At 44.9% G+C, this 24884-nt stretch overlaps 1 protein-coding gene across 1 annotated transcript in view; it reads right to left on the bottom strand.

Moving 5' to 3' along the window:
• Positions 1-24884, bottom strand: part of MYO10 (myosin X) — a 288302-nt gene that overhangs the window by 150940 nt on the left and 112478 nt on the right. The window contains 1 exon segment of the mRNA XM_008066889.1: positions 15990-16148. Within this exon segment, the coding sequence (XP_008065080.1) occupies positions 15990-16148 (159 nt within the window).

Here is a 24884-nt window from a genome sequence, read left to right as displayed (position 1 = left end):
GTGCCTGAATGAAATGTAATTGTACACCTAACCCTTAACTGTACCCCACAAAACCATAATAAAAAATACTGATTAATTATAAAAAAAAAACAAAAAAAACAAAAAAAAAACACCAGGCGTGTTTTCTGTCTTATGGCAGTTGTATACATTACTGTTGATTTTACTCTGTTAAGTACCCAAATGTTCATTTTTACTGTGAAATATATTCTTGCTTTTTTCCCTACCCTGGTCACTCTGTTTAGCCAGGCATGTCAACAGAGGAAGCCAACAGGCAACACAGCCAACAGTCAACATGGTGGGTTGAACTGAGCCTATTTCGATCCTCTTCCTCAGTGACAAGCAGAACATAAAAGCCACACCTGTGGGCACTAAGTTGAGTATTCAAATTACATTAATTTAACTGAGTATTAGGATATTTACCCATCATGAACACACACTTAGAGAAAATGATATGCCCACATCTGTTGGTTTTTGGGGGGTTTTTTGAGTCAGGATCTCACTCTGTCACTCAGGCTGCAATGCAGTGGCACACACGCAGCTCATTGCAACCTCGACCTCCTAGATTCAGGTGACATTTCTGCCTCAGTATCCCAAGTAACTAGGACTACAGGCACATGCCATCACGTCTGGTTAATTGTTTTGATTTTTTTTTTTTGGTAGAGATGAGGTCTTGCTATGTTGCCCAGGCTGGTCTCTAACTCCTGGCCTCAAGTGATTCTCCAACCTCAGCCTTTCAAAGTGCTGGGACTACAGGCATGAGCCACCGCACCTGGCTCTTTTTAAATTTTGAGTCAGGGTCTCACTCTGTCACCCAGGTATAGTGGCACGATCACCGCTCACCACAGCCTCGATTCTCCTGCTGTTCCTGGAAATTTTGCATGCCTGCCCTGTTCAAAACATGCTTGTATGGCTACTGTAAAATTCTGAGATGAGCCTTTTTTCTTAATGTATTGACTTACTCATAAAACCATCATTAATTCTAGACTCCGTTACACACAAGTTTTCTCTGAAAGAATGACCATTTCAGTTAAAATCTCACAGTCATGTTTCCGTTTCCTTTCCTGGTTGGGGAAGCCCCCTCACAGAGAATCCTTTAAAAGACACTGCTCAGCCAAACTTGGTGGCTCAGTCTGTAATCCCAGCACTTTGGGAGGCTGAATGGATTGCGGAGACTGCAGGTTCGAGACCAGCCTGGGCAACTTGGTGAGACCTCGTCTCTACAATTGATAGATAGATAGATAGATAGATAGATAGATAGATAGATAGATAGATAGACAGACAGACAGATAAGTAAGCCGGGCGTAGTAGCATGCACCTGTAGTTCTGGCTACTTGGAAGGCTGAGGCGGAAGGATCGCCAGAGCCCAGCAGGTCGATGCTGGGGTGGCCCTTAGTGTGCCACTGCACCCCAGCCTGGGCGACAGAGTGAAACTCCGACTCAAAAAAACCCCACAAAGCCATCCAAGCTGGTTTAGTTACAGGAAGAAGTTAATCACAGCCAACAACCACCATGGTCCTGGTGGTTGTAAGCTTTTCCTGAACCAATACTGACCTCACAAGATGACATTGAAGATGCATTCCTCATCCATCAATCTGCCCAGCGAGTGACCATGAAAACACAGTCCCTCATTATTATACATTGTCAAGAAATTAAAAGTTCCACATAAATATTGCTAATAACAGGCCAAGTGTGGTGGCTTCATGCCTGTAATCCCAGCACTTTGGAAGACCAAGTTGGGAGGATTATTTGAACCCAGGAGCTCAAGCCCAGCCAGAGCAACAAAGAAAGACCCTGTCTCTTATCAAAAATTTAAAAAAAACAGCTGGGCATGGTGGTGAGCACCTGTAGTCCCACCTACTCAGGAGGCTGAAGAGGGGGGATCGCCTGAGCCCAGGAAGTCGAGGCTACGGTGAGCCGTGATTTTGCCATTGCATTCCAGCATGGGTGACAGAGAGAGACCTCGATTCAAAAAAATAAAATAAAAAATGCTTAAAGCTGGGAGACTTATTTGCAAAAAAAATTAAAAAGCTAGTAACAGACTTGTTATTGCTTTATGCAAGAAAGACTAGATTTTTCCCATTTTGGTAGAAAACGTCTGAAGGGCATATCTCCTTGCTAATATACCTGATTTAATCTTTTCTCGAGGATTTCTTGGACACATTCAGGCTCTCAGCCCATGAAAGCGAGGCCCCCCGCAAGTGAGGAAGGCACTACCTTTCATCTACACTACAGCCACCACAGGCGCCTAAGTTTCCAGAGCTGTGCCATCTGCTTGGCCACACTCCCCAGCCCTCCTCAGCCTTGCCCTGGGCACCCTGTGGCCACGTTTCAGGGACGCTCCAAGTCTCCTATGGAATGAAAGGCTGGAGGGTTTTCCTCCCGGGTCCTGCTAGGTCAAGGATGGCAGAAGGTACTGAAAGCGCTTGCTGATAAAAGGGTGTTTTTAACACAAGGTACCAAGCCAGACTTTTATTTGATTTTTCATTTTACACACTGTACACCGCATCAGATAAAAAACATTTTTTTCCTGAGTAAATTGCATTTCAATATGCAAAACTTTCTAATTTAAAACTTTTTCACCTGTTAAGGGAAATAATAAATATGACTGGGCGTGGTGGCTCACACCTATAATCCCAGAACTTGGAGAAGCCAAGGCAAGAGGACTGCTTGAGGTCAGGAGTTTGAGACAAGTCTGGGCAACATTAGCAAGACCTTGTCTCTCTAAAAAAAAAAAAAGCCAAAAAACTAGCCAGGAGTGGTAGTGAATGCCTGTAGACCCAGCTACTCAGGAGACTGAGGTCGGACGATTGCCTGAGCCCCAGGGGTAGAGGCCATGAACATGCCACTGCATTCCAGCCTAGGCAACAGAGTGAGACTCTAATTCTAATAATAACAACAACAACAATAATAAATAAAAGTAGGAGCACCTTAGAAGCTGCCCGTCTCAAAGACATGACAGTCTTTTCTGCCCCATGATCCAATTTTATTTTATTTTACTTTGTTTTTTGAGTCAGAGCCTCACTCTGTTGCCCAGACTGGAGTGCAGTGGCACACTCACGGCCACCGTAGCCTCCACCTACTGGGCTCAGGCAATCCTTCCACCTCAGCCTTCCAAGTAGCTAGAACCACAGGCACACGCCACCAAGCCCAGCTAATTTTCTGATTTATTGTAGAGACGAGGTCTCACCAAGTTGCCTAGGCTAGTCTCGAATCCCTGAGCTCAGGCAATCCTCTGGCCTCTGCCACCCAAAATGCTGGAATTACAGGCAGGAGCCACCGTGCCAGGCCTAAGATCCAATTTTACAAACTAGATCATGAGTTGAAATCTTCAAATTCCTAAAAAATATTCAGGACCTTTCTCCTTGCTGGGTAGAGAGAGAGAGAGAGAGAGAGCACTTAAATACAAAATAAACCACTCACCTGACTTTTAAAGATCAAGCATTGAATGCCATGTGGCTGTATTCCAGCATGACTCTTTCTAAGAACATAGGTGCTATTGTCTCTCCCATTTTGTGATTGGAGCTTCCAACAAACAAAATTCACATCTTTAAAAAAAAAAATTCTAAACCTACAGCTCAGACCATATTTAAGTTCCCTAAACAAAGAGAAAATCATACATTCAGAACATGCCCTGGGCCTCTCGTTCTCGAAGTTGTACTTAAACCCATGTTCTGCAAGCACTTTCTTATTCTCTTTTATATATTTCCCTAAGTGAAGGATGGCTTTTCAAACTTTCTACCGAGCGTGTAAAAGATATTCAGCTCATGCCTGTAATCCCAGCACTTTGGGAGGCGGAGGCTAGAGAGTTGCCTGAGCTCAGGGGTTCAATACCAGCCTGGGCAACTTGGCGAGATCTCGTCTCTACAATAAGCCAAAAAAATTAGCCAGGCGTGGTGGCGCGCCCCTGTGGTTCCAGCTACCCAGAAGGCTGAGGCGGAAGGATCACCTGAGCCCAACAGGTTAAATCTGCAGTGGCCGTGAGTGTGCCATTGCACTCCAGCTTGGGCGACAGAGTGGAGTTCTGACTCAAAAAAAAAATCAACATACAAAAGCCAAAAGGTGCAAGCAACCCATGCATCCACTGATAAATGAATGGATAAATAAAATGTGACATGTTCATACAATGGAATTATTCAGTCCTAAAATGGATGGAAATTTGGACACATGCTACAACACAATGAACCCTGAAGGCATTATGTTGAGGAAAATAAGTCAGTTACAAAAAACACAAACACTGTATAAGTCCACTTATATGATGTATCTAGAACAGTCAAATTCATAGAGATAGAAGTAGAATGATGGTTACTCGCGATAGGAGGGTAGAGGGCAATGGGAAGCGATTGTTTAATGGGTTCAGAGATTCTGTTTTGCAAGATGAAGAGAGTTCTGAAGATTATTGTGCAATAATGTAAACAGACTTAACACTGCCCAACTGTACATTAAAAATAGTTCTGAAGGGCCAAGGGCCAGGTGCTGGTGGCTCACGCCTGTAATCCCAGCACTTGGGAGGCCGAGAAGAATGATTTCTTTAGCCCAGGATTTTCAGACCAGCCTGGGCAACAGAGCCAAACCTCCTCTTTAAAAAAAGGGGCTGGGGGTGGAGCTGGGCATGGTAGTGCACACCTGTAATCCCAGCTACTCAGAAGGCTAAAGTGGAAAGATCATCTGAGCCCCGGAGGTCGAGTCCGCCATGAGCCATGATCATGCCATTGTACTCCAGCCTGGATGAGGTTCCATCTCATTTCTCTTCCCACTCTCTTAAACATACCGCCTCACTCTTCACTTTGCCCAGATGATTTTGTTGCCAAAACTCCGGCTGAATGTTTAAGAGATTCACTGAATAGTAAGAGCAGTTCCACAGGTAACATCAGAAAAAATAGTTGCTAGGGAGGATGAGGGGAGGAGCCTAGTTGTTAAGCATCAAGTCTGAGTGAATGAAGTTCAAGTGTGGTAACAAACCCTAAGGCCGTGAGACTACATTTGTTGCCCGTTTGAATCATCTCTCACTCTATAAAAAGGTGGCAGCACTGCTCCACAAACGGCCATGACAGTCCAGACAGTTGGAGACTATGGACACAGGCAGCTCCCTACTGGAGGCGGACCCAGGTCCCGGCTTCCTCATGTTGGCTTCTAAATTCCACAGGAGTAAATACTCTGGTCATTTTAACGGCTTTTCAGAAATAGAAAGTACATTTTATTTTGAAGCACATAAAAACACGTTCTAGTCAGGAAAGTTCCACATCCCTCACCCAGAAATGCATTTCCTTGCCCGTTTTAATAATTTGGAACAGCTGCACACATATTGCTTAAAAATGTTGGGAGAACCTCACAGTATTTCTTCAGTCCAAAATCTACCAATTCAAGGCCTTCAAAAGGCCTAAAGGTACTTATCTAATCCCCTCTGCACACACAAAAAATCAAGTATCCTCTGACTTTGTTATGCTTATATGTATTAAAATATCATGTTGTACACCTTAAATACATCATGCAATAATTTTTTTTTAAAGAGACAGAGTCTTACTCTGTTGCTCCAGCTGGAGTACAGTGGCACAATCATAACTCACTGCAGCCTTGAGCTCCTGGGCTCAAGCGATCCTCCCGCCTCAGCCTCCCAAGTAGCTGGGACTACAGGTCCAAGCCACTGTCTGGCTAACTTAAAAAAATTTTTTTTGAAGAGACAAGGTCTCACTTGGTTGCTCAGGATGGTTTCGAATGCCTAGCCTCAAGTGATCCTCCCGTCTCAGCCTCCAAAAGTGCTAGAGTTACAGGTGTGAGCTACCACGCCAGGCCTAAAAACTTAAAAAAAACCAACAACAACAGGTACAAGTAAGAAAACGTCAAGTGGCCCAGCCTGTTTGTAGATATGGAGGTGGAACATGCTACTGATGGGACATCACATTTCCAACACAGAAACATCTAACTTAGAAGGCATGGTTTGATCAAGTCAGAAGATACGATGTCCTCAGTTCTACAGCTGCTTCTTGGGGATACTGTTTAATCCCTCTGGGCCTAAGATTCTGATCCGTGACTAACAAGGCATCCTCTGTTAGCCCACATATCACGATGTGAAAGTGCTATATAAGTCGGGGTATTTACGATTGTTAATGAAAATAAAACCACAACTGCTTTTCATTGTGCAGTCCCCAAAAGCTGAATCTAGATCAAACAATTTGAAATGTACTAGGGAAACTGGTCAGCGCCATAACAGACTTTTCTAACGGGAAGAATTGTGAAGACGTGGGAATCATGATTCAGATTTATTTCCACCCTTCCTCTTTACTCAGTCATCTTGGCTAAACACAGCAATGACTTATCTCCTAAATCTTTAAGTGCAACTTCAGGTGTAAGTTATAGACCCTCAGATCCAGTGGTCCACTGACCATCTCCCTTGGATGCCCCTAAGACAGCCCAAACTCAACATGGATGAGCTCACCTGTCAAAACATCTGTTTCTTCTCACATCATTGCATCTTGACAAAAGGCACCAGGGTCTACCTACATAGGGAATCCAGTAATCCTACAGAAACTCAGTCGACTTGCCCCCCACACTCACTTAAACACTTAGGAGTCTACCTCTTAGTATCTCACACACTCTAACTCCCCATGCCGGGGAAGCCCCCTTCCCTCATCTGGCTCACTGGTCACCTCTCCTCCTAGACCCGATGTCTCCTGTACTCCCACCGGCCAAGTGAGTTGTCCCAAAACTCATGTTTAAAGTTGTCCCCGACAGCTTCCTCGAGTCCATTCAAGCTCCTACACATGCACGGAGCCCTTCCTTCCTTCCCTGTTCTCGATCACCTCGCCAGCAAGACGCACGCAACGCTCCTTCCGGCATCTAGAATGTTCTGCGCTGGACCTTAAGTAACAACGCATCGTGCCATTTCGTGTCTTTCCACGGCTGCCAGAAGACCCGCCCTCCTTCTTGGCCAAGTTCCCCACGAATGCTCCAAACCCAGTGCAACCAGTGCCTGGCTACAAGTCATTTTCCGACCCCTCCTCACCCCCTCATGTCGATGCTCCTTCCATACTCATTGCCACCCTGAGCTATCATCAACGGCTTGCTTGTGTCTGTCTTGACTAATCAGTGAAGCGCCTTTCATTTATTTAATCTCTCAACAAACGGTTCCGATGAACGAGAGTAATTCTGTATCCCCGGAGCCCAGCACAGAGCCTGGCACCAGGGAAGGCTGAATCAGCACAGCTGCACTGAGGGCACACAGTGTGACCGCCAGTCCACCAGACAGACTCTTGGTCGAACTGCCTTCTAATGCTCTGTGCCCACTACCGTCTGCAAAACAAAATTGTTTGCCATGGTCCTATTAAACAAAGAAAAACGCTTTTAAACATTTTTTTAAAAACCACTAAGCATTCCAATTTGTGGAAAAGAACACACTCACACCAGATAAGTTGTTAAACTGAAGTCAAGTTCTTTAATTCAGAACTTCTGGCATTGCCCTTTTATTTGAGTGAACGTCTGACTAAAATTCCCTCCTTGTGGAAAGGAATCTGAACCCAAAGACAGGAAGAAAAAAAAATCCACAAAAAAATACAAAGTTCCTAATTGCCACTATCGTGCTGATGTGGAAGTGGCCATTTGAAAACATAAATGTTTGGTAAAGTTTAAAAATACATATAGTCAGACAGATGGTTACAATCATCTTTTGGCAACACAAGTCTTGATTTCATGTGAAAAAAAAAAAAGTCCAAGAAACACAAAATACCCCTGACAAACCGCACTGCGTTCAGCTGTTCCCAGTACGAGTCACATGCCAAGACCCTGCTAACCAACCACCCAGACCATGGGCCATCCTGGGTCCGTGAGAGACACGCTGTTACTCAACACTAGCTCTGGAGAGGCATGGAAACAAACCAAACAAGTCTTCTTTGGAAGACTCAACTCCAGGAAATGAAACACAGATTTTGGGTCTGCATGTCCCCGGAACAGAAATCTCCACGGCATGGCATGCCCGGTGTTACCACGGCAAGTAGGCCTCAATGTCCCCCCGGGGTGGTCCCGGTTGAACCTGCTAAAATCAGTAGGTCTTCCACAGGCTGGTGTCTGCACACACATTTTGCTTGACAGAGCAGGTTTCAAAGTTCATTCAGGAGCAACACTGAACACATTTGCAGATTCAGGCTGGAATACCACCTAACCCAAAGGAGGGTATTTTGGAAACACCTAAAAATACGCGAGCTGTGAAGCATCGTTTGTGCTTACAGAAGCAGTTATCTTTAGACAGAGCCCCGCTTCTTAAAATGGGCTCCTTTGATTCTGATCTCTGCGCTGTTTGTTCGGCAAGACCAACAAACTAACCGAAGGGCTGGGTGGAACAGAGAAGGGCTTCCTGTGGGGCCAGCCCCGACGCCATAATTGCAGGCGGGCACTGAAGCTCCCTGCAGCTACCCATGATGTGGTTTGGAGCTATTCCTGAGAGTCTGGAGAGGGTCCCAGAGCCCCACGATCCCCGTGATAGAGAGAATGTTCAGGAAACAAGATGGCCACACCTTGGAGCCTGGCAGGCCTGGCACCCTGGGCACGGACACTGCCTTCATGACAACAGAAACCTCTGCTCCTGTCAATGCTGTGCTTAGATGTTGGGTACACAGCAATTTGAGATGGCCCACACTCCAGAAAACACAGGGACGCTGGCACCCACACCCAGCTGGTCCTTCTCGCTTTCATGGGAGATGGCAGAGCCGTAAGCGCCACGTTTGCACGGCCATCGGGCTTGCCAAAGCCCTGGCCCTGAGAGCTAAGCGTCTTCCTTCACTTCCCTCCCCACGTTTCCCAGGACCTGCTCTCTCACTCGCTTCCATCTCTGCCCTGGTCTAAACCCCTCACCTCTTCACCACTAACTACTGCATCACTCCCTCAGCCCGTCCACTCTTTCTGGTCTCATCTCGCACATTGCTTCCCTCTCGAGTCTTCTACAATTTTTCTCAGGGAAATTCTCCCTCTAACAAGGCAGGGCACGATGGCTTACCTCTGTAATCCCAGCACTTCGGGAGGCTGAGGTAGAGGACTGCTTGAGCCCAGAAGTTTGAGACCAGCCTGCGCAACATAGCAAAACCTCATCTCTACTAAAAAAAAAAACAAAAAACTGGGCGTGGTGGTGTGCACCTGTAGTCCCAGCTACTCGGAAGACTGAGGCAGAAGAATCACCTCAATCCAGAAGGTCAAGGCTGCAGTGAGCTATAATCATGCCAATGTACTCCAGCCTGGGTAACACAATAAGACCCAGACTCAAAAACAAAGCAAAACCTTCAACAGACAGTGTGGTCTCCTGGCATCAATCCCAAGCCCTCCAGATTCGCTTTATGTAAGGTGGGTTTCTCCACTTCCATACTCCTGACATCTTGGGCCAGATCACCCTTTGTTGTGGGGGGGTGTGTCCTGGGCACAAGAGAGGGTTCAACAGCATCCCTGGCCGCCACTCACCAGATACTAACATCAGCACCTCCTCATCGTAGCTATGGCAACTCAAATGTCTTCAGATGTTGCCAAATGTTCCCTGGGAGCAGAATCCTTCTAGTCGAGGGCCGATGCTTTAAAGTTTTCTAACCCCTTCCTGCCTGTCCCATCTGATGTCTCTCCTTTTTTTAATTTTTATTTTTAAATAAATTTCAGGGGGTGCATGTGCAGGTTAGTTACAGAGACATACTCTGTGATGGTGAGGTTTGGGCTTCTGATGAACCCATCACCTAGAGAGTGAGGACGGTGCCCCAGAGGTACTTTGTCAACTCCTCTCCCTCTAACCCCCTTAGGAGTCCCCAGTATCTGCTGTTCCCATCCTTATGCCTCTGTGTACCCCATGATCAGCTCCCACTTATAAGTGAGAACATGCGGTATTCGCTTTTCTGCTTCTGCGTTAATTAGCTTAGCATAACAGCCTCCAGCTGCACCCACATCGCTGCAAAGAACATTCTCTTTTTTCTAAGGTTGCGTAGGACTCCATGGTGTATGTGTACCATATTTTCTTTATCCAGTCCACTGCTGATGGGCACCTAGATTGGTTCCATGTTTTTGCCATTGTGAAAAGTTCTGCAATAAACACACGCGGGCAAGTGTCTTATTGGGAGAAAGATATGTGTTCCTCTGGGTTTATACCTAGTCAAGGGATTGCTGGGTCAAAGAGTCATTGTGTTTCCAGCTGATTCCTCAGTGTTTCCCAGCAAACACCTGGTTCCATAAGCAAAGGCAGCCCTGTCCTGACTGAGGGCGGCCACCGCACCAAGTTCACTCTCGCTTCTCCATCTTCGTGACTGCAGTTCCGCCGGCCTTCCGTGTGAGCCCACTCTTATGCTGCCTCTGGCGTGTCATTCTTGCCACTCTCCACAGGACTTCCCAACCCACGTACAGGTCACTTCTTGTACCACAAACACACTCAGCCCCTCTTCTCCTTCAGGTGTGTGCACCTGTCCTCACCAGGTCCCACAAGGTGGTGGGAGGAGACAAAGGAGGTTAGGGCCCTCATCAGACCCTCACCAAGAAGGAGGGAATCGGGAGAGGCCAGCGCCTCCGCCAGGCAGGAAGCTCAGAGTCAAGAGGTGCAGGGTGGGAGTTTGAGGGCCGCAGGTGGGAGCTGGGAGAGGGCTGGGCAGGGTCCAAGTCTGGAAGTTGGGAGAGCCATGGGGAGGGCTGTCAGGTGAAGCCTCAGGCAAGAAGAGCACAGAGTACCGGGAAGGGAATTGACCGCAAGGCATGAGCCAGGGGCCTGGGTCCCGACAGGCCCACGCAGCCCCTGGACACTGGCGTCAAGTTCCATATGGCTTGTCCCCAAAAGGACAAGCCTGGGTGGGGATTCACCCATGAGAACAACTGAGAGGCACAGTTGTATGGTTCAGAGGCTTCACGGTCAAGGGTCAAAACCAAGACTGTGTCGTCCTCACACCATGTGACCCTGTCAGTGCGAGACCGTCTTCAATAATTCAAGACTGTGTGCTGTGAGCTGGCCTTGCTTTTAGCCCCTATAAAATTGTTAACTTGGAGGCTAGGGACCATATTGTTAACCTGTAACCCTCTTAACATGACCCCAAGTTCAAGGCAGGAGTTTTCCAAATCAACACCTATTGATATGGATCAACTGATCTGTCCATTCTAGGTGCTTCTAACTTTTATCACTCTCTACCGTATTCTAGTGACCAAAAGCTAGCAGAGAAAATAACGTTGCTAGTTTCTGATAAAGTCCTCAGACGGGTGTCCCCAAGGAGAAAAAGCTAACAGTCCTTCTTAGAAAGGGAGAGCAGAGCTTCCAACCTGGAGAGGAGTCACAGCCAGAAACCTCCGTCACCTCCCACTCAGAACAGAAAGATCCAGAAGATCCAGACACCGGAATCTCTTCTCAATGCCATGGCTGAGAGAGGGCAACAATGATGGGCACAGGTGTCCACACTCACCCCAGGACCTGGGACTAGGTGATATTATACAGCAAAGGGACTCTGCAGACACACCGAAGGTTATGAAGCCTGAGATGGAGATGGGGAGGTTTAAGGACTTCCAGGAGTCCTTAAGTGCTGGCAGCCTTGCCTGCCTGGTCGCAGTTAGGGAAAGAAAGACACGGACAGCAAGAGAGAGGAAGACGGAACAGACTGGAAGCCATGAAAGATACTCAATCCGTGGTCACTAGCTTTGAAGACAGAGGAAGGGGGCCATGAGCCAGGAGCCAGGGAATGTGGGAACAGCCCTCGGATGACAGCAAGAAAGCAAGGACCTCAGTTCTACAACTGCAAGTCAATGAAATCAGCCAATAGCCACAATGAGTGGAAAATGGGTTCTCCTCACAGAGTCGCCAGAAAGGAACACAGCACAGACCTGCTGACACCTTGATTTGAGCCCATTGCAGCCTCATGGGACTTCTGACCTACAGAACTGTAAGAGAATACATTTATTCTTTTAAGTTGGTACATTTAGGGGAATTTGTTATGCCAGCAGTAGAAAACAAATATAATACCTCTAGTACAATATAAGTAATTTTTTTTCTATTTTAAAGATATGGACAGGCGGCTGGGTGTGGTAACTCATGCCTGTAATCCCGGAACTTTGGGCGGCCAAGGTGGGAGGATCACTTGAGCCCAGGGATTGAAGAGCAGCCTAGGCAACACAGTGAGACCTCATCGCTGCAAAAAAACTAAAAAAAATTTAGCTGAGTGTGGTGGCATATGACTGTAGTCCCAGCTACTCGGGAGATTGAGGCAGAAGGATCTCCTGAGCCCAGAAAGTCAAGGTTGTGATGAGTCGTGATCGTGCCACTGTACTCCAGCCTGAGCAACAGAGTAAGACCCCCACTCAATATATATATTATATTGCTCAAGCCTGGATAGAAGGTGGAGAGTTCTGGCTCTTCTGACAGGTGGCAGTCTTGTCTCAACATATGCAGAGTCCAACAGACACTAACATCTCCTGCAAATGCCTCCAGTGATAACACGAAAGGATGACTGATGGGTAATAAAGCAATTATGCAAGTCTCAAAAGAAAGACCTATAAGGGTATAATTAAATGAATTAAACTGCAAATTGGATGCACAAAAATCCTGTGGTTTTTCCCTCCAAAGGGAGGAAAATGGCCTTATTCCAAGACCAGGATTCTATTCACAGTGTTTATTGGGCAATTTAGCTATCAGGTTTAATATCATTATCATGAAAAAAGAGGAAAAAAACTTTTTAAAAGGCTCAAGCTTTTAAACACTTTGCACAGTCTTCCCCTTCTCAGTGACTTACTTTTTCTTGATGATTGAAAATGTGAAATAAAAACTGGTGTCTAGCCGGACACGTTGGCATGCACCTGTAGTCCCAGCTATTTGGGAGGCTGAGGCGGGAGGATCACTTGAGACTGGTAGTTTGAATCTAGTCTGGATAACACAGCAAGACTCCATTACAAAAAGAAAAGAAGAAAGAAGCTGCCTCTTTAAAGACAGAAGAGTATGAGTTTGAAGCTGGGCATGGTGGCTCACATCTGTAATCCTAGCACTTTGGGAGGCTGAAGTGAGAGGACTTGCCTGAGCCTAATGTTTGAGATCAGCCTAGGCAACTTGGTGAGACCTCATCTCTACAATAAATTTAAAAAAAAAAAATTAGCCGGGCATGGTGCTGCATGCCTGTAGTTCCAGCTATTTAGAAGGCTGAGGCAGAAGTTCACCTGAGCCCAGCAGGTCGAGGCTGCAGTGACCGTAAGTGTGCCACTACACAACAGCCTGGGCAACAGAGTGAGACCCCCCAATCAAAAAAAAGAATATAGGTTTGAAAAACGCATGCAAGTATCCCATATCCAAAATGCTGGCAACCAAATGTGTTTTGAATTTCAACTTTCTTTGGATTTTAGAATATCTGCATCATACTTACCACTTAAGCATCCCGAATTCAAAAATCCCAAACCCTCCAATGAACATTTCCGTTCAGCATCACACAGGCATCCAAAATGTTTTGGATTTTGAGGCATTTCGGATTTTGAATTTTTGGATTAGGGATACCCAACCTACACTCACCAATAAGAGACACACACTCTGAGAGAAATGTTTAAAATCTAGGCTCACCTTTTATTATCAACTACAGTAAGCTGAGCTTGTAAAGTAAATGCCACTGTAATACAAATGGCATTTACTTTACAAACATTTACTGCACAGTAACCAGGCAGGCGCCTGGCAGTGTCCTTGACTCAAGAAAGACTAGATAAGTCCTTGACAAACCTAGCAAGGAAATGGATATGTAAATAGTTACATAAAAGTATCAAATACTTAACAACAAAAACACGCACAGTACAGGGGTAAGATGGACACCTATGTGGTGGGTATTTTGCAGGAAGGAGGTAGTTAGCTCACTAGTCATCTACATGAAGATTTTTTTTTTTTTTTGAGTAGGAGTCTCACTCTGTCGCCCAGGCTGGAGGGCAGTGGCATGCTCACGGCCACCGTAGCCTCAACCTGCTGAGCTCAGGCGATCCTTCCACCTCAGCCTTCCAAGTAGTAGGAATTGCAGCCTAATTTTTCTTGATTTATTGTAGAGATGAGGTCTCGCCACGTTGCCTGGGCTGGTCTCGAACCCATGGGCTCAGGCAATCCTCTCACCTCAGCCTCCCAAAGTGCTGGGGTTATAGGCGTGAGCCACCGCATCTAGCCACACGGAGATTTTTGAGAGGAGAACAGATGAATGAACACACATTTTGCCAGCACATGAATTCAAGTACAGATATGACATTACCCATCAAGGTCAATTATTGTTAATAGCCTAAAGATTATTTTACATATTCAGTGTTCAAAATCAAAATACTCAAAATTCAATATTTTATTCAATTATGATATTTGACCGATTATTTTAAGTAATCTAAATAGATTATTTTAAATACGACTTTGTAATATAGGTACAGTCACATTTTATACAAGTTGAGAGTAAAATGGGCATGACCCCTTTTTATTCTACTTTTGCCACCTTTCCATAAACATGTATAAACACCACCTTTCCTAAACATGTGGAAAATATTTTAAACTAATGACTTAGGGTAAGCAAGCCCACCACGTCAAAAGATGACAGTGAGATTGAATTTCTCTAGACAGGGCTGTTTGAAAACATTTGGCAAACATCAGGTCAATCTGGCAAAAATGATACTTTCACAATGCCAAAAAAAAAAAAAAAAAAGGCAACTACGCCATTTTTAAAAGTTGCGGAATATTATTATGCATCAAACCCACAAATATCTAAGTCCTCCTTTTTTCCAATTCCCCTTCCCTAGTTGAGGGGCAAACTGCAGAAACCTGAGGACTAACCATGCCTTGAGTTTCCGTGAGCACCTACTATCCATTTTAAAGGCTGATACTATGATTAACCATAATCCACAAACATATTGGCAAAGTTAAATGTCACTCATAAAGAATAAAAATTACTAAAAAGCAAGGGTTTTAAAAGCATTACAACTGTGTTTCTAAAAAATTGTCTGAATTTGAACTTGACAAGAAAAATAAACGTGTATAAGCATCTCCCCTCCCCCACCCCCGTATAAAGACGTGCAAACAGGCAGATGAAACAAGAGAAAATTTGCAGGTCAATCGAGATGACAGATAATCTAATATCTGTACTTTAATGTCAAAAAAGTTATTATAGAAGTGGTTTTTTTAAAGTGTTACTTTATAATGTAGGTATAGACATGTTTCATAAAAGTTGACATTAAAACTGTGTATGTCAGCTGTTACGGCTATTTCTCCATTCAAAATAGCAAATAGCCGGGCGCAGTGGCTCACACCTGCAATCCCAGCATTTAGGGAGGCCAAGACAGGAGGACTGTTTGAGCCCAGGAATTTGAGACTAGCCTGGGCAACATAGAGAGACCTTGTCTCTTCATAAATTCAAAAAAATTAGCCAGGACATGATGGCACGTGCCTGCAGTCCCAGCTTCTCGGGAGGCGAAAGGATTGCCTGAGCCCAGGAGGTCAAGGCTGCCATGAGCTGTGATTGTGCACTCCAGCCTGGGCAAACAGAATGAGACTCCAACTCAAACAAAAAAAGCAAACAAGAACCCAACACCTTAGAAAGATGGGTTTTCTTGAAGGCAAATCTCCCCTAGGGTGGGCTCCAGAGTCAGAAACGCAAGTGAAAATTCATAAAAAGAGAAAAATCAAGAAAAAGCAGCTTAAGCTCAGTCACTTATGTCTGCAAATCAACATTTACCCCCAACCAATAATTGAGGAAGTGAAACAACACATGACGTCTTTACATAACAGAACAGATAGCAACAGAGTGGATTCACAGGTGAAAGATCAAAGGACCTCGACGTACAGAAGACTCCTCAACGGAAAGTCAATCTCCCCCCATAAAATCGGAGCAATCAACCCTAGGAAAACATGGTTTATCGAACCATGTTTCCAACTTGGCAAAACCCTTAAAAACAAACTTTTCCTTAGGTTAACTAGAGGTTCTCAAAAGGCAAGAAATACTCTCTGAAAACAAACATAAGCACTCATTCAAACTCAAGGGCTTCGTAAAGGAGTCACAAGTGGAACTTACATATATCTGATTTCTCTTATATCGCTGGAATAAGTTGTACATGATGGAGCCGCCATGAAGCTCCGTCAAAGAGGCCATGTCGTCCACGCCCTCCTTGTTGCCAGGGTGCATCGCGGTCACCTTCTGGTGGGTAATTGTGCTCTGCTTGTAAGTGAATACCTGACGGAGGGAAATGAATTCCATTATTTCAGAAAATACAATCTCAGTACAACTTCAGCAAAAAGATCTAGACGTGTATAATAAAAAATACCCTGCAAAGAACTTTGTCATTCACTTGATGTCACCTACGGACTTCTAGAGGAAGCAATTACTTTGACAATGGCTATTAGATGGTACGAAAAAACAAAAATTCAAACACTAACCATCTTTTGAGAATCACAGAAATTATTAACTTATAGTTCCTTCTCTGCATTATTTCTCCAAAGCCCTTAACAGACAAGACACTTGCCAAGTTTTTAGAAAGTCTTTTGGTTTTCCTATAGAGTATTTCATATTGAATCATGATCATTTCAAAGCTCCATAATCAAGGTCTTCAATGTCAGAATTACTAAGTAGTTTAAGTATTACATAAACTCATATTTATTACAGGAGTGGTTCATAAATATCTGTTCAAAAACTGGAACATAGCATCACAGAAATGTTTAGAGAAGACCCTTGGATAATTCTGTCTCCCTTTCAACCAGGATAGACAGTATTTGTGGGGTCTTTGGGCAAAACAAATCCACACTCAGATTTGTTCATTTAATTTTTATTTTTTGATTTGGAGTCTCATTCCGTCGCCCAGGCCAGAGTGCAGTGGCTCACGGTCACCACAGCCTCAACCTGCTAGACTCAGGTGATCCTTCAGCCTCAGCCTTCCAAGTAACTGGAACCACAGGCGCACGCCACCTCACCCGGCTAATTTTTTTATTTATTGTAGAGATGAGGTCTTGTCAAGTTGTCCAGGTTGGTCTCAAACTCCTGGGCTCAGGCAGTCAGTCCTCTGACCTCCACCTCCCAAAGTGCTGGGATGACAGGTGTGAGCCACCACACCTGGAGAGCTCTCAAGATTTAAAATAAGTGTCTGTGTTTGTTTGACAACCCATCTTCCTTAAAATTCCAAACAGCTGCAATGATGCCACAGACATGTCTCCTGGACATCAAGTGACTCTGATACAGTAAGACTGATTACTGAACTTGGCTTGTATTTCTAATGCCCACTCGGTGCTTTTGTGTCATAAGTGGCCTGGCACGGGATTAACCCTATCACAGTAAGCTCCATCTGCTGACCAAAGCTGGACCAGCTTAACATTCAAACTCATGTAGCAACGAAATCGTTTGATTGTAGTTCTACTAGGTACTCACTTACTAGTCGTTTTTATACTAGAAAACTGGAGAAGTAATGCAGAAGAGTGAACTGTAAGTTAATAATTTCTGTGATTCCCAAAAGATGGTCAGTCTTTCAGGATCATCTAATAGCAATTGTCAAAGTGATTGCTTCCTTTAGAAATCTGATGGTGAAATTAAAAAAAAAAATGAAAAAAGTTATTTGTAACATCTTTTTGAGTTACTGTCGTTTTTTTATACCATGCTTGTATTACAAGCACTCTTTCAGTAAAATAAAAATATCAAAGAGGTAAAAAAAAATGTAAATAACATGAAAAACCCTCAGTCTCCACAAGCGCACACTCACATGTGCATACGTACACACAAAACAATTTTCTGAAATCATATTTGCAGAACTTTGGGATTGGGGAGTCTATTTTTAAATATCGACCCGCTGCTGACATGGCAACACATGGTATGCTCTTGCAAAGGAGAATGACACACTCAGAAATGCAAAACTACCAATTCCATGGTTTTCATAAGCCCTGACAAATGGCATGTTTTATTTTTCTTGAGAAAAATTAAAACTTCCGCAGTAGCATTTCTGCCACATGAAACCAGTCCTGAGAAACCGCTTGAGGCCAAGGCAGGGACCCACCCATCTCTTCTGAGAAAGGGCCACTGTCCCCAGCTGCTTCCGGGGCTCAGACATTCACCCGGAGAGGAGACAGCCCTGGCAGTCCCACCTCCTGGCGAAGCTGCCAACCCTGTCGAGTGAGCCCCTGAGAGGCCAGGCAGAGACAGGGCAGCGCTGGTCACGCCCAGAGTAACAAGGTACTGCTAAGACAGGAGATAGAAGGACATTCAAGACTGAAGAAGCACACAGACCTTTCCTTTCAAGTCATAAACACCATGGAAGAAAGTTAAAGAAAGAAACCTTGGCCAAGAGAAGTAGCCGCCTTGAACAACCTAGAAATTCCAGAAGTTAAACAACTGAACCCTCTGCCCTTCTCCGGCATGCCACAATTCTCTGATGCCAATCCAGGTAGGTTTTCAGGAACACTACAGTTGGGCAAGATACCTGGGACTTCCGCACCAAGTGCCAATGGGGTGGGGCAGAGGCAAGACTTGCCTGCCGGGCCAACTCCTAGCCTGGTGAAGAGCTTAAAGAAGGGCCGGATGTCACCTCCCAGCTGCTGGCTCAGAGCTCCTGCCAACACAACTCAAGTTCCCCCTCCAAAATGTTCTTCTAGGCAAGAAGACCAGGCAGCGAAGCCAGAACAACCATCTCCTGCTCCAACCCACCCATCAGCAAGTCCTTCCCAATGTGAAAACAAACAACTGTCTTTGCCCACGATCACCTCTGAGAATACTAGATTCTAAAGACAGCAATGACTTACAATATTAAAATGTTTTATCCAATTTATATTGATTCTACTTTCTGGAAATAACCATACACAATACTCAGAATCTACAATACTTGGACACTTATATATATTTTATATATATATAATGATTAAATCTTTATATCATATGTAAACATTCATTTTTTTTTTTAATCGGAGTCTCACTCTGTCATCCAGGCTGGAGTGCAGTGACGTGCTCACGGCCACCGCAGCCTCGAGCTGCTGGGCTCAGGTGATCCTTCCCACCTCGGCCTTCCCAGCAGCTGGGACTACAGGCATGTGCCTGGCTACTTTTTTTGATTTGTTGTAGAGATTAGGTCTCGCCATATTGTCCAGGTTGGTCTCAAACCCATGGGCTCAGGCAATCTTCTCGCCTAAGTCTCGTCTTTTTTTTTCTAATGCACTAGGAAAAGCAACACAATGCATGAGCCCAAGTGAACAGCTCGCAGTTGGGCACATAGTCACCAAAAAATATGGTTACAACCTATAAACATATTTCCCTCCCTTCGTCTATTTCATTTCCTGACCTCATGTATTTTCAGGAGCACATTGTGAACAAAATGGGGGTCAATTTTCTGGTGGAAGGATAAAAAGAACTAAAACCATTCCCTCTCATGACCTCTGGGAGACAAAATCAAGAGGGGAGATGAGAGTTACATGAACAGAACAAGAGGCAAGGGCCAGAGAAAAGAAATATTATGTCAAGACATAGAATAATATTATGTCAAGACAGAGCTGCTCAAAACAATGATTATTTCAAACAACTGGAACAGTAGAGAAAAACGTATTTGTGAAGCAAAGCTGAGAATAACCATCCTTCAGAGACAGCTCATATTTGTAAAGACCTTAGAACAGTGTCTGGCATTCAGAAGATGTTGTCCAAGACTCTGACAAATTAAGAAATTTAGAAAATCCACGCATTCAAGCATTTTTCTTCTGGTATATTGTAGAGCTTACCTTCCAATTCAGGTTAAGGAAATAAAAAACAAATATTCGAGTAAATATTAGTGGCTCCAGTGGTGATGAATGTCTATGGCACGTATAATGAGCTCAAGCGGGGACCCAGGAGTTATTATAAGAAGGGTTATTTTATACCGGGTGTTCAGGGACAGCCTCACTGTTAGAGTAACATCAAAGAAGAGACTCTCAAGAGGTGAGAAACAGGACTAGCCCCTGCATTCTGGGGTCTTCATGCATTACTGGTTGAATGAACACCTGATTTAATCGGGAAAGATTTCAAAGGATTAATACGACGCACAATGGCACTAAAGAATTTTTAAAGACAGCCTCTTGAACTATCAAAAGTCATCTGTATGTGCAACAATTCCCAGGGTATTTGTTGTACAAGATTATTCCCAAACAGCAGGAAAGAAGATCCTAAGTTTAAAGGATGGAATTCTTTTTACAGGACTTTCGCTGGAAGAAGCAATAGAGTAACAAGATGGTTTCCTAAACGCCCAACTCGGAATAGACTGAATTATTTCAACGGAGCATATTCCAGAAGAAGGAGGCAAAACTAAGAATCGAGCAAAATATGGAAGATGAAGAGATAGGAAATCCACCCAGAGAAAATGGGACTGCAAAACAAATAGCTTCTGTTCTAGAAATACAAACCACTGGTCACAAGATGCTTCATGAGGGCAGAACCAAGGAAACCCGCCAACACTACTGAAAGAACAACTCAGGGAATGGCCAGCTCTGGCTACCACCACTCTATGACAAATGAAAAGACACAAAGCCAATATATTAGATTAAAATCAGCCAGGCCACGATTGATCCCCTTTTATCTTTAACCCCAGGAAAGGACATACACGCAAGGAAAAGAAATGTACGTATTTCTTTTACTGCAAGTCATTGGGAATCCCCACGCATAAAACCCAACTCCTAACTTTTCCAATTGAAGAGAAATAAAAATGAAGAAAATCTTAACAGGATCAGCAGAAGAGATACGGAGTATTCTTGATCATAGCACCTGGAATTTCTTCTAGAGAAACGGTTCTCAACTTTGCCTCCCAAGGGACATTTGGCCACCACTAGAAACAGTGTGGGGGAGAGGAAACAGGTGCTACTGGCATTAAGTGCATCGAGGCCAGAAGTCTGATCAACATCAAAATATGACCCAGTCCAAAATGTCACTAGTGCCAAAGGTGAGATATCTTGGTCTACTAATGCCCTGAGATGCCAAACAACCAAACAGGTCTGTGTAGATACTAGGGGGAAAAAATGTCAATGAGTCAATGCCCATAAGCAAACTTTTCATAAAAGCAAATTTTTTTATTATTATTTTTGGGTGGGTTCTCACTCTGTTGCCCAGGCTGGAGTACAGTGGCACTACCATGGCTCACCACAGCCTCACCTTCCTGGGATCAGGTTTTTTCCCTCCAATCTTGGCTTCCCAAAGTTCTGGGATTACAGGCATGAGTCACGGCGCCTAGCCAGTCTTTGATGGTTTTTAAAAGATTTGTTTTGGCCAGGCACGGTGGCTCACCTTGTAAGTAATTCTAGCACTTTGGGAGGCTGAGGTGGGAGGACTGCTTGAGTTCAGGAGTTTGAGACCAGCCGAGACGTAGGTCACATAGTGAGACTTTGTCTCCACAAAAAATTTTAAAACTTAGCCAGGCATGGTGACGAATGCTGGTGGCTCCAGTTACTCAGGAGGCTGAGGCTGAAGGATCGCCTGTGCCCAGGAAGTCGAGGCTGTGGTGACCCGTGATGGTACCACTGCTCTCCACCACTGGTAACAGAGTGAGACCCTCGACTCAAGGAAAAGAAAAAGTAAAAGAAAAAAACAATCAAAGAAATAATAACACTGAATAGAGGCAAATCAAAATCATGATGACAATAATATGTAAAGTCGTTTGTGATTCTTCTTTATCTGACCCAAGGATGATGGTGACGATGTTAATGATGGATGATAATGATTTCCAGGAACTGAGGTGGGCTTACAATGCTGATATGACTTTCTTTTTTCTTTCTTTTGAGTTGGAGTCTCACTGTTGTCACCCAGGTTGCAGTGCAGTGGCATGCTCCCGGCCACCGCAGCCTCGACCTGCTGGGCTCCGGCGATCCTTCTGCCTCAGCCTTCCAAGTAACCGGAACTATAGGCATGCGTTATCACGCCCAGCTAATTTGTTTATTTATTTATGGTAGAGACAAGGTCTGGCCAAGTTGCCCAGGCTGGTCTCAAACCCGCGGGCTCAGGCAATCTACTCGACTCAGCCTCCCAAAGTGCTGGGATTACAGGCTGAGCCACTAAGTCCGGCCTCTGATATGACTTTCTAACTAACTACTGCACTTTGCGTAAGCGACATGGGCCACACTATCGCTGCTTAAGAAGATACTCCTTGCTCCTTCTTGACCCAGGCCCTCGTACCTCTTCCCATGTGTGGGCCACTGTCTTCCCTGTTCTCCTTCCTGGGTCTCAGCCCAAATGTCATCCTCTCAGAAGATACCAATTGTCTTGCCCAGAAGACCTCCTGCCTCTCTGCTTCTTATTCTACCATGTGTGCATCCTCATAGCTCTTTACGTCAGTGTGCCATCGTTTATCCACCATCTTGCTTAAAAACCCTCACGTCCCCACTGTGGGACCTCTGGGTCACGATCTTCCATACTTCTCTGAACTCGATTCATGGTGAGAAATATGTGAACTACAGTAGCTTCATAAAAGCTTCCTAACACAACATTTACCATCACAGTGTTCAATGCATCCTTCTATCATCCATCCTATTTCTTTCATTCATTCATTCATTCTGAGTTGGAGTCTCACTTTCATCCAAGCTGGAGTGCAGTGGCACATTCATGGCCACCACAGCCTTGACCTGCTGGGCTCAGGTGATCCTTCTGCCTCAGTCTTGCAAGTAGCTGGAACCACAGGTGCATGCCACCACACCCAGCTAATTTTTTGATTTATTGTACAGACGAGGTCTTGTCAAATTGCCCAGGCTGGACTCAAATCCGCTGGGCTCTGGTGATCCTTCCCCACACCATCTGACTATTTTTAATTTTTATTTTTTTGAGTTGAAGTCTTACTCTGTTATCCAGGCTGGAATGCAGTGGGGAAGGCTCATGGCCACCCCAGCCTCGACCTGATGGGCTCGAGCAATCCTTCTACCTCAGCCTCTCCTTCTACCTCAGCCTCCCGAGTACCTGGAACTATGCGTGCGCTCCACCACACCCAGCTGATTTTTTGATTTATTGTAGAGATGAGGTCTTGCCAAGCTGCCCAGGCTGGTCTTGAAACCCTGGACTCACACAATCCTCCTGCCTTGGCCTTTCAAAGCGCTGGGACTGCAGGCATGAGCCACCGTACCCAGCCTATATTTCTTTTAAATGCAGGCTGTGGGCTGGGCTTGGTGGCTCAGCCTGTAATCCCAGCACTTAGGGAGGCCAAGGTGAGAGAATTTCTTGAACCCAAGAGTTCAACACCAGCCTAGGCAGCATAGCAACATCTCGTCTCTACAAAAAAATTTTTTTAATGGGCTGGGCGCAGTGTTTCAAGCCTGTAATCCCAGCACTTTGGGAGGCCGAGGTGAGAGAATTGCCTGAGCCAGTGGGTTTGAGACCAACCTGGACAACATGGTGAGACCTTGTCTCTACAATAAACCAAAAAATTAGTTGGGCATGGTAGCGTGCACCTGTAGTTCTGGTTACTTGGAAGGCTGAGGCAGAAGGATCACCGGAGCCCAGCAGGTCGAGGCTGCAGTGGCCATGAGCATGCCACTGCACTCCAGCCTGGGCCATAGAATGAGACTCCAACTTACATACACACATACATACATACATGCAAGCTGTGACCCCCTCAATTGATTTCACACCTCACTACTCCTAGGGCAGGACCCGTGCCCAACCCTGAGACCCAGTGCTCAACCCTGGCTCAATAAATACTGAATAAATAGTCCTGGTCCTCAACACGGGTGTAATATATACAAAGAGGCAGAGTGACGTAAGAACCAAACACAGCCTTAGAGTCCTATCTAGCCGGGTCCGTTTCTCCCAGACCTATCGCCTGTAACTCAAGGGCAATGAATCAGATACTTAATTTCTCTGGCCTGTGATTGTCCTCGTTCGTAAAATAAGGATGGTGTTCAGTGATAAACTAAATACTGCAGGTCAAAGTCACAGCAACTGGCATCAGAGAGAGTGCCACAAAAGGTAAGTGCTTCCTATCGGGGGACATAATGCAAGGAATAACATAGAACATTCTGCAAGGAAATCATCAAGAGTCCCAGGGCGCACAGATAGGGGAGCCCAGAGTCTAAGTTCCCCAGATAAGTCTACTCTACATCTTGTGTTGAGACTTCGTGGTGGTGCTCAGAAAAGGAAGAAGTCTTATACGACTCCCAAGAGGAATAAGCATAAGAGAAAGAAGGTTAAGCTGGCTGTCCTGGAGTACGATAAGGGGGATGAGAATGGCAAAATCAGTCGCCTTTGTGGAGAGCGCCCTTCAGATGAATGCGGTGCTGGAGTTTTTGTGGCCAGCCACTTTGACAGACATTACTGTGGCAAATGTTGTCTGACTTATTGCTTCAACAAACCAGAAGAGAAGTAACTGAAGTAATTGTGTATGAGTTAATAAAAAGACATGAGCTAAAAAATAAAAGGGGAGTGCGCCCTCTCCAGAACACCCGATGTGCGGGGATACGCCGGAGGAGGGAACGGGCAACAGAAGAGCATGTCCTGTTCTCCATTATGATCCTCCCATCCTAGAAACTATCTGATGAGTTACTATCTGACAGGACCCTGCCCTCTCCTGTTTTAAGCCCTTGGCAACACGTTCAGCTGGCCTTGCCGGGACTGTCCCTAGAAGTCCACACTGTTTCTGGGAACGTTTCTCTTATTTTCCCTCTTTTGTTTAATTAGTGAATTACAGTAACGATCAATGACAAAGGCTGTTAAGACATTTGCCTCCTGAAACGTGGCTGAAACAAGCAGTTGTGTACACAGAACTGAGAGTGCATATGTTGTTTGTTTTGTGAATGAAGGCCATTCTCACTGGAGTTAGGTGGTATCTCAGTGTGGTTTTCATTTTCTTCTTTTTTTTTGGAGTTCTTTTTTACATTTTTTTAATTATAAAGATGTGGGGTACAATGCAGGGTGACGTATACAAACATTGAGTATGCAGGAACCCTTGTTGATGAGGTATAACCCTCCCTCCCCTAGCAGTTTCCCTCAATTGCCAATCCC

Source organism: Carlito syrichta, unplaced genomic scaffold, assembly GCF_000164805.1.
Source record: "Carlito syrichta isolate Samal-C Ts95f unplaced genomic scaffold, Tarsius_syrichta-2.0.1 Scaffold309189, whole genome shotgun sequence".
Taxonomy (NCBI): Eukaryota; Metazoa; Chordata; class Mammalia; order Primates; family Tarsiidae; genus Carlito; species Carlito syrichta.
This window is presented reverse-complemented; position numbering and strand designations above follow the sequence as displayed.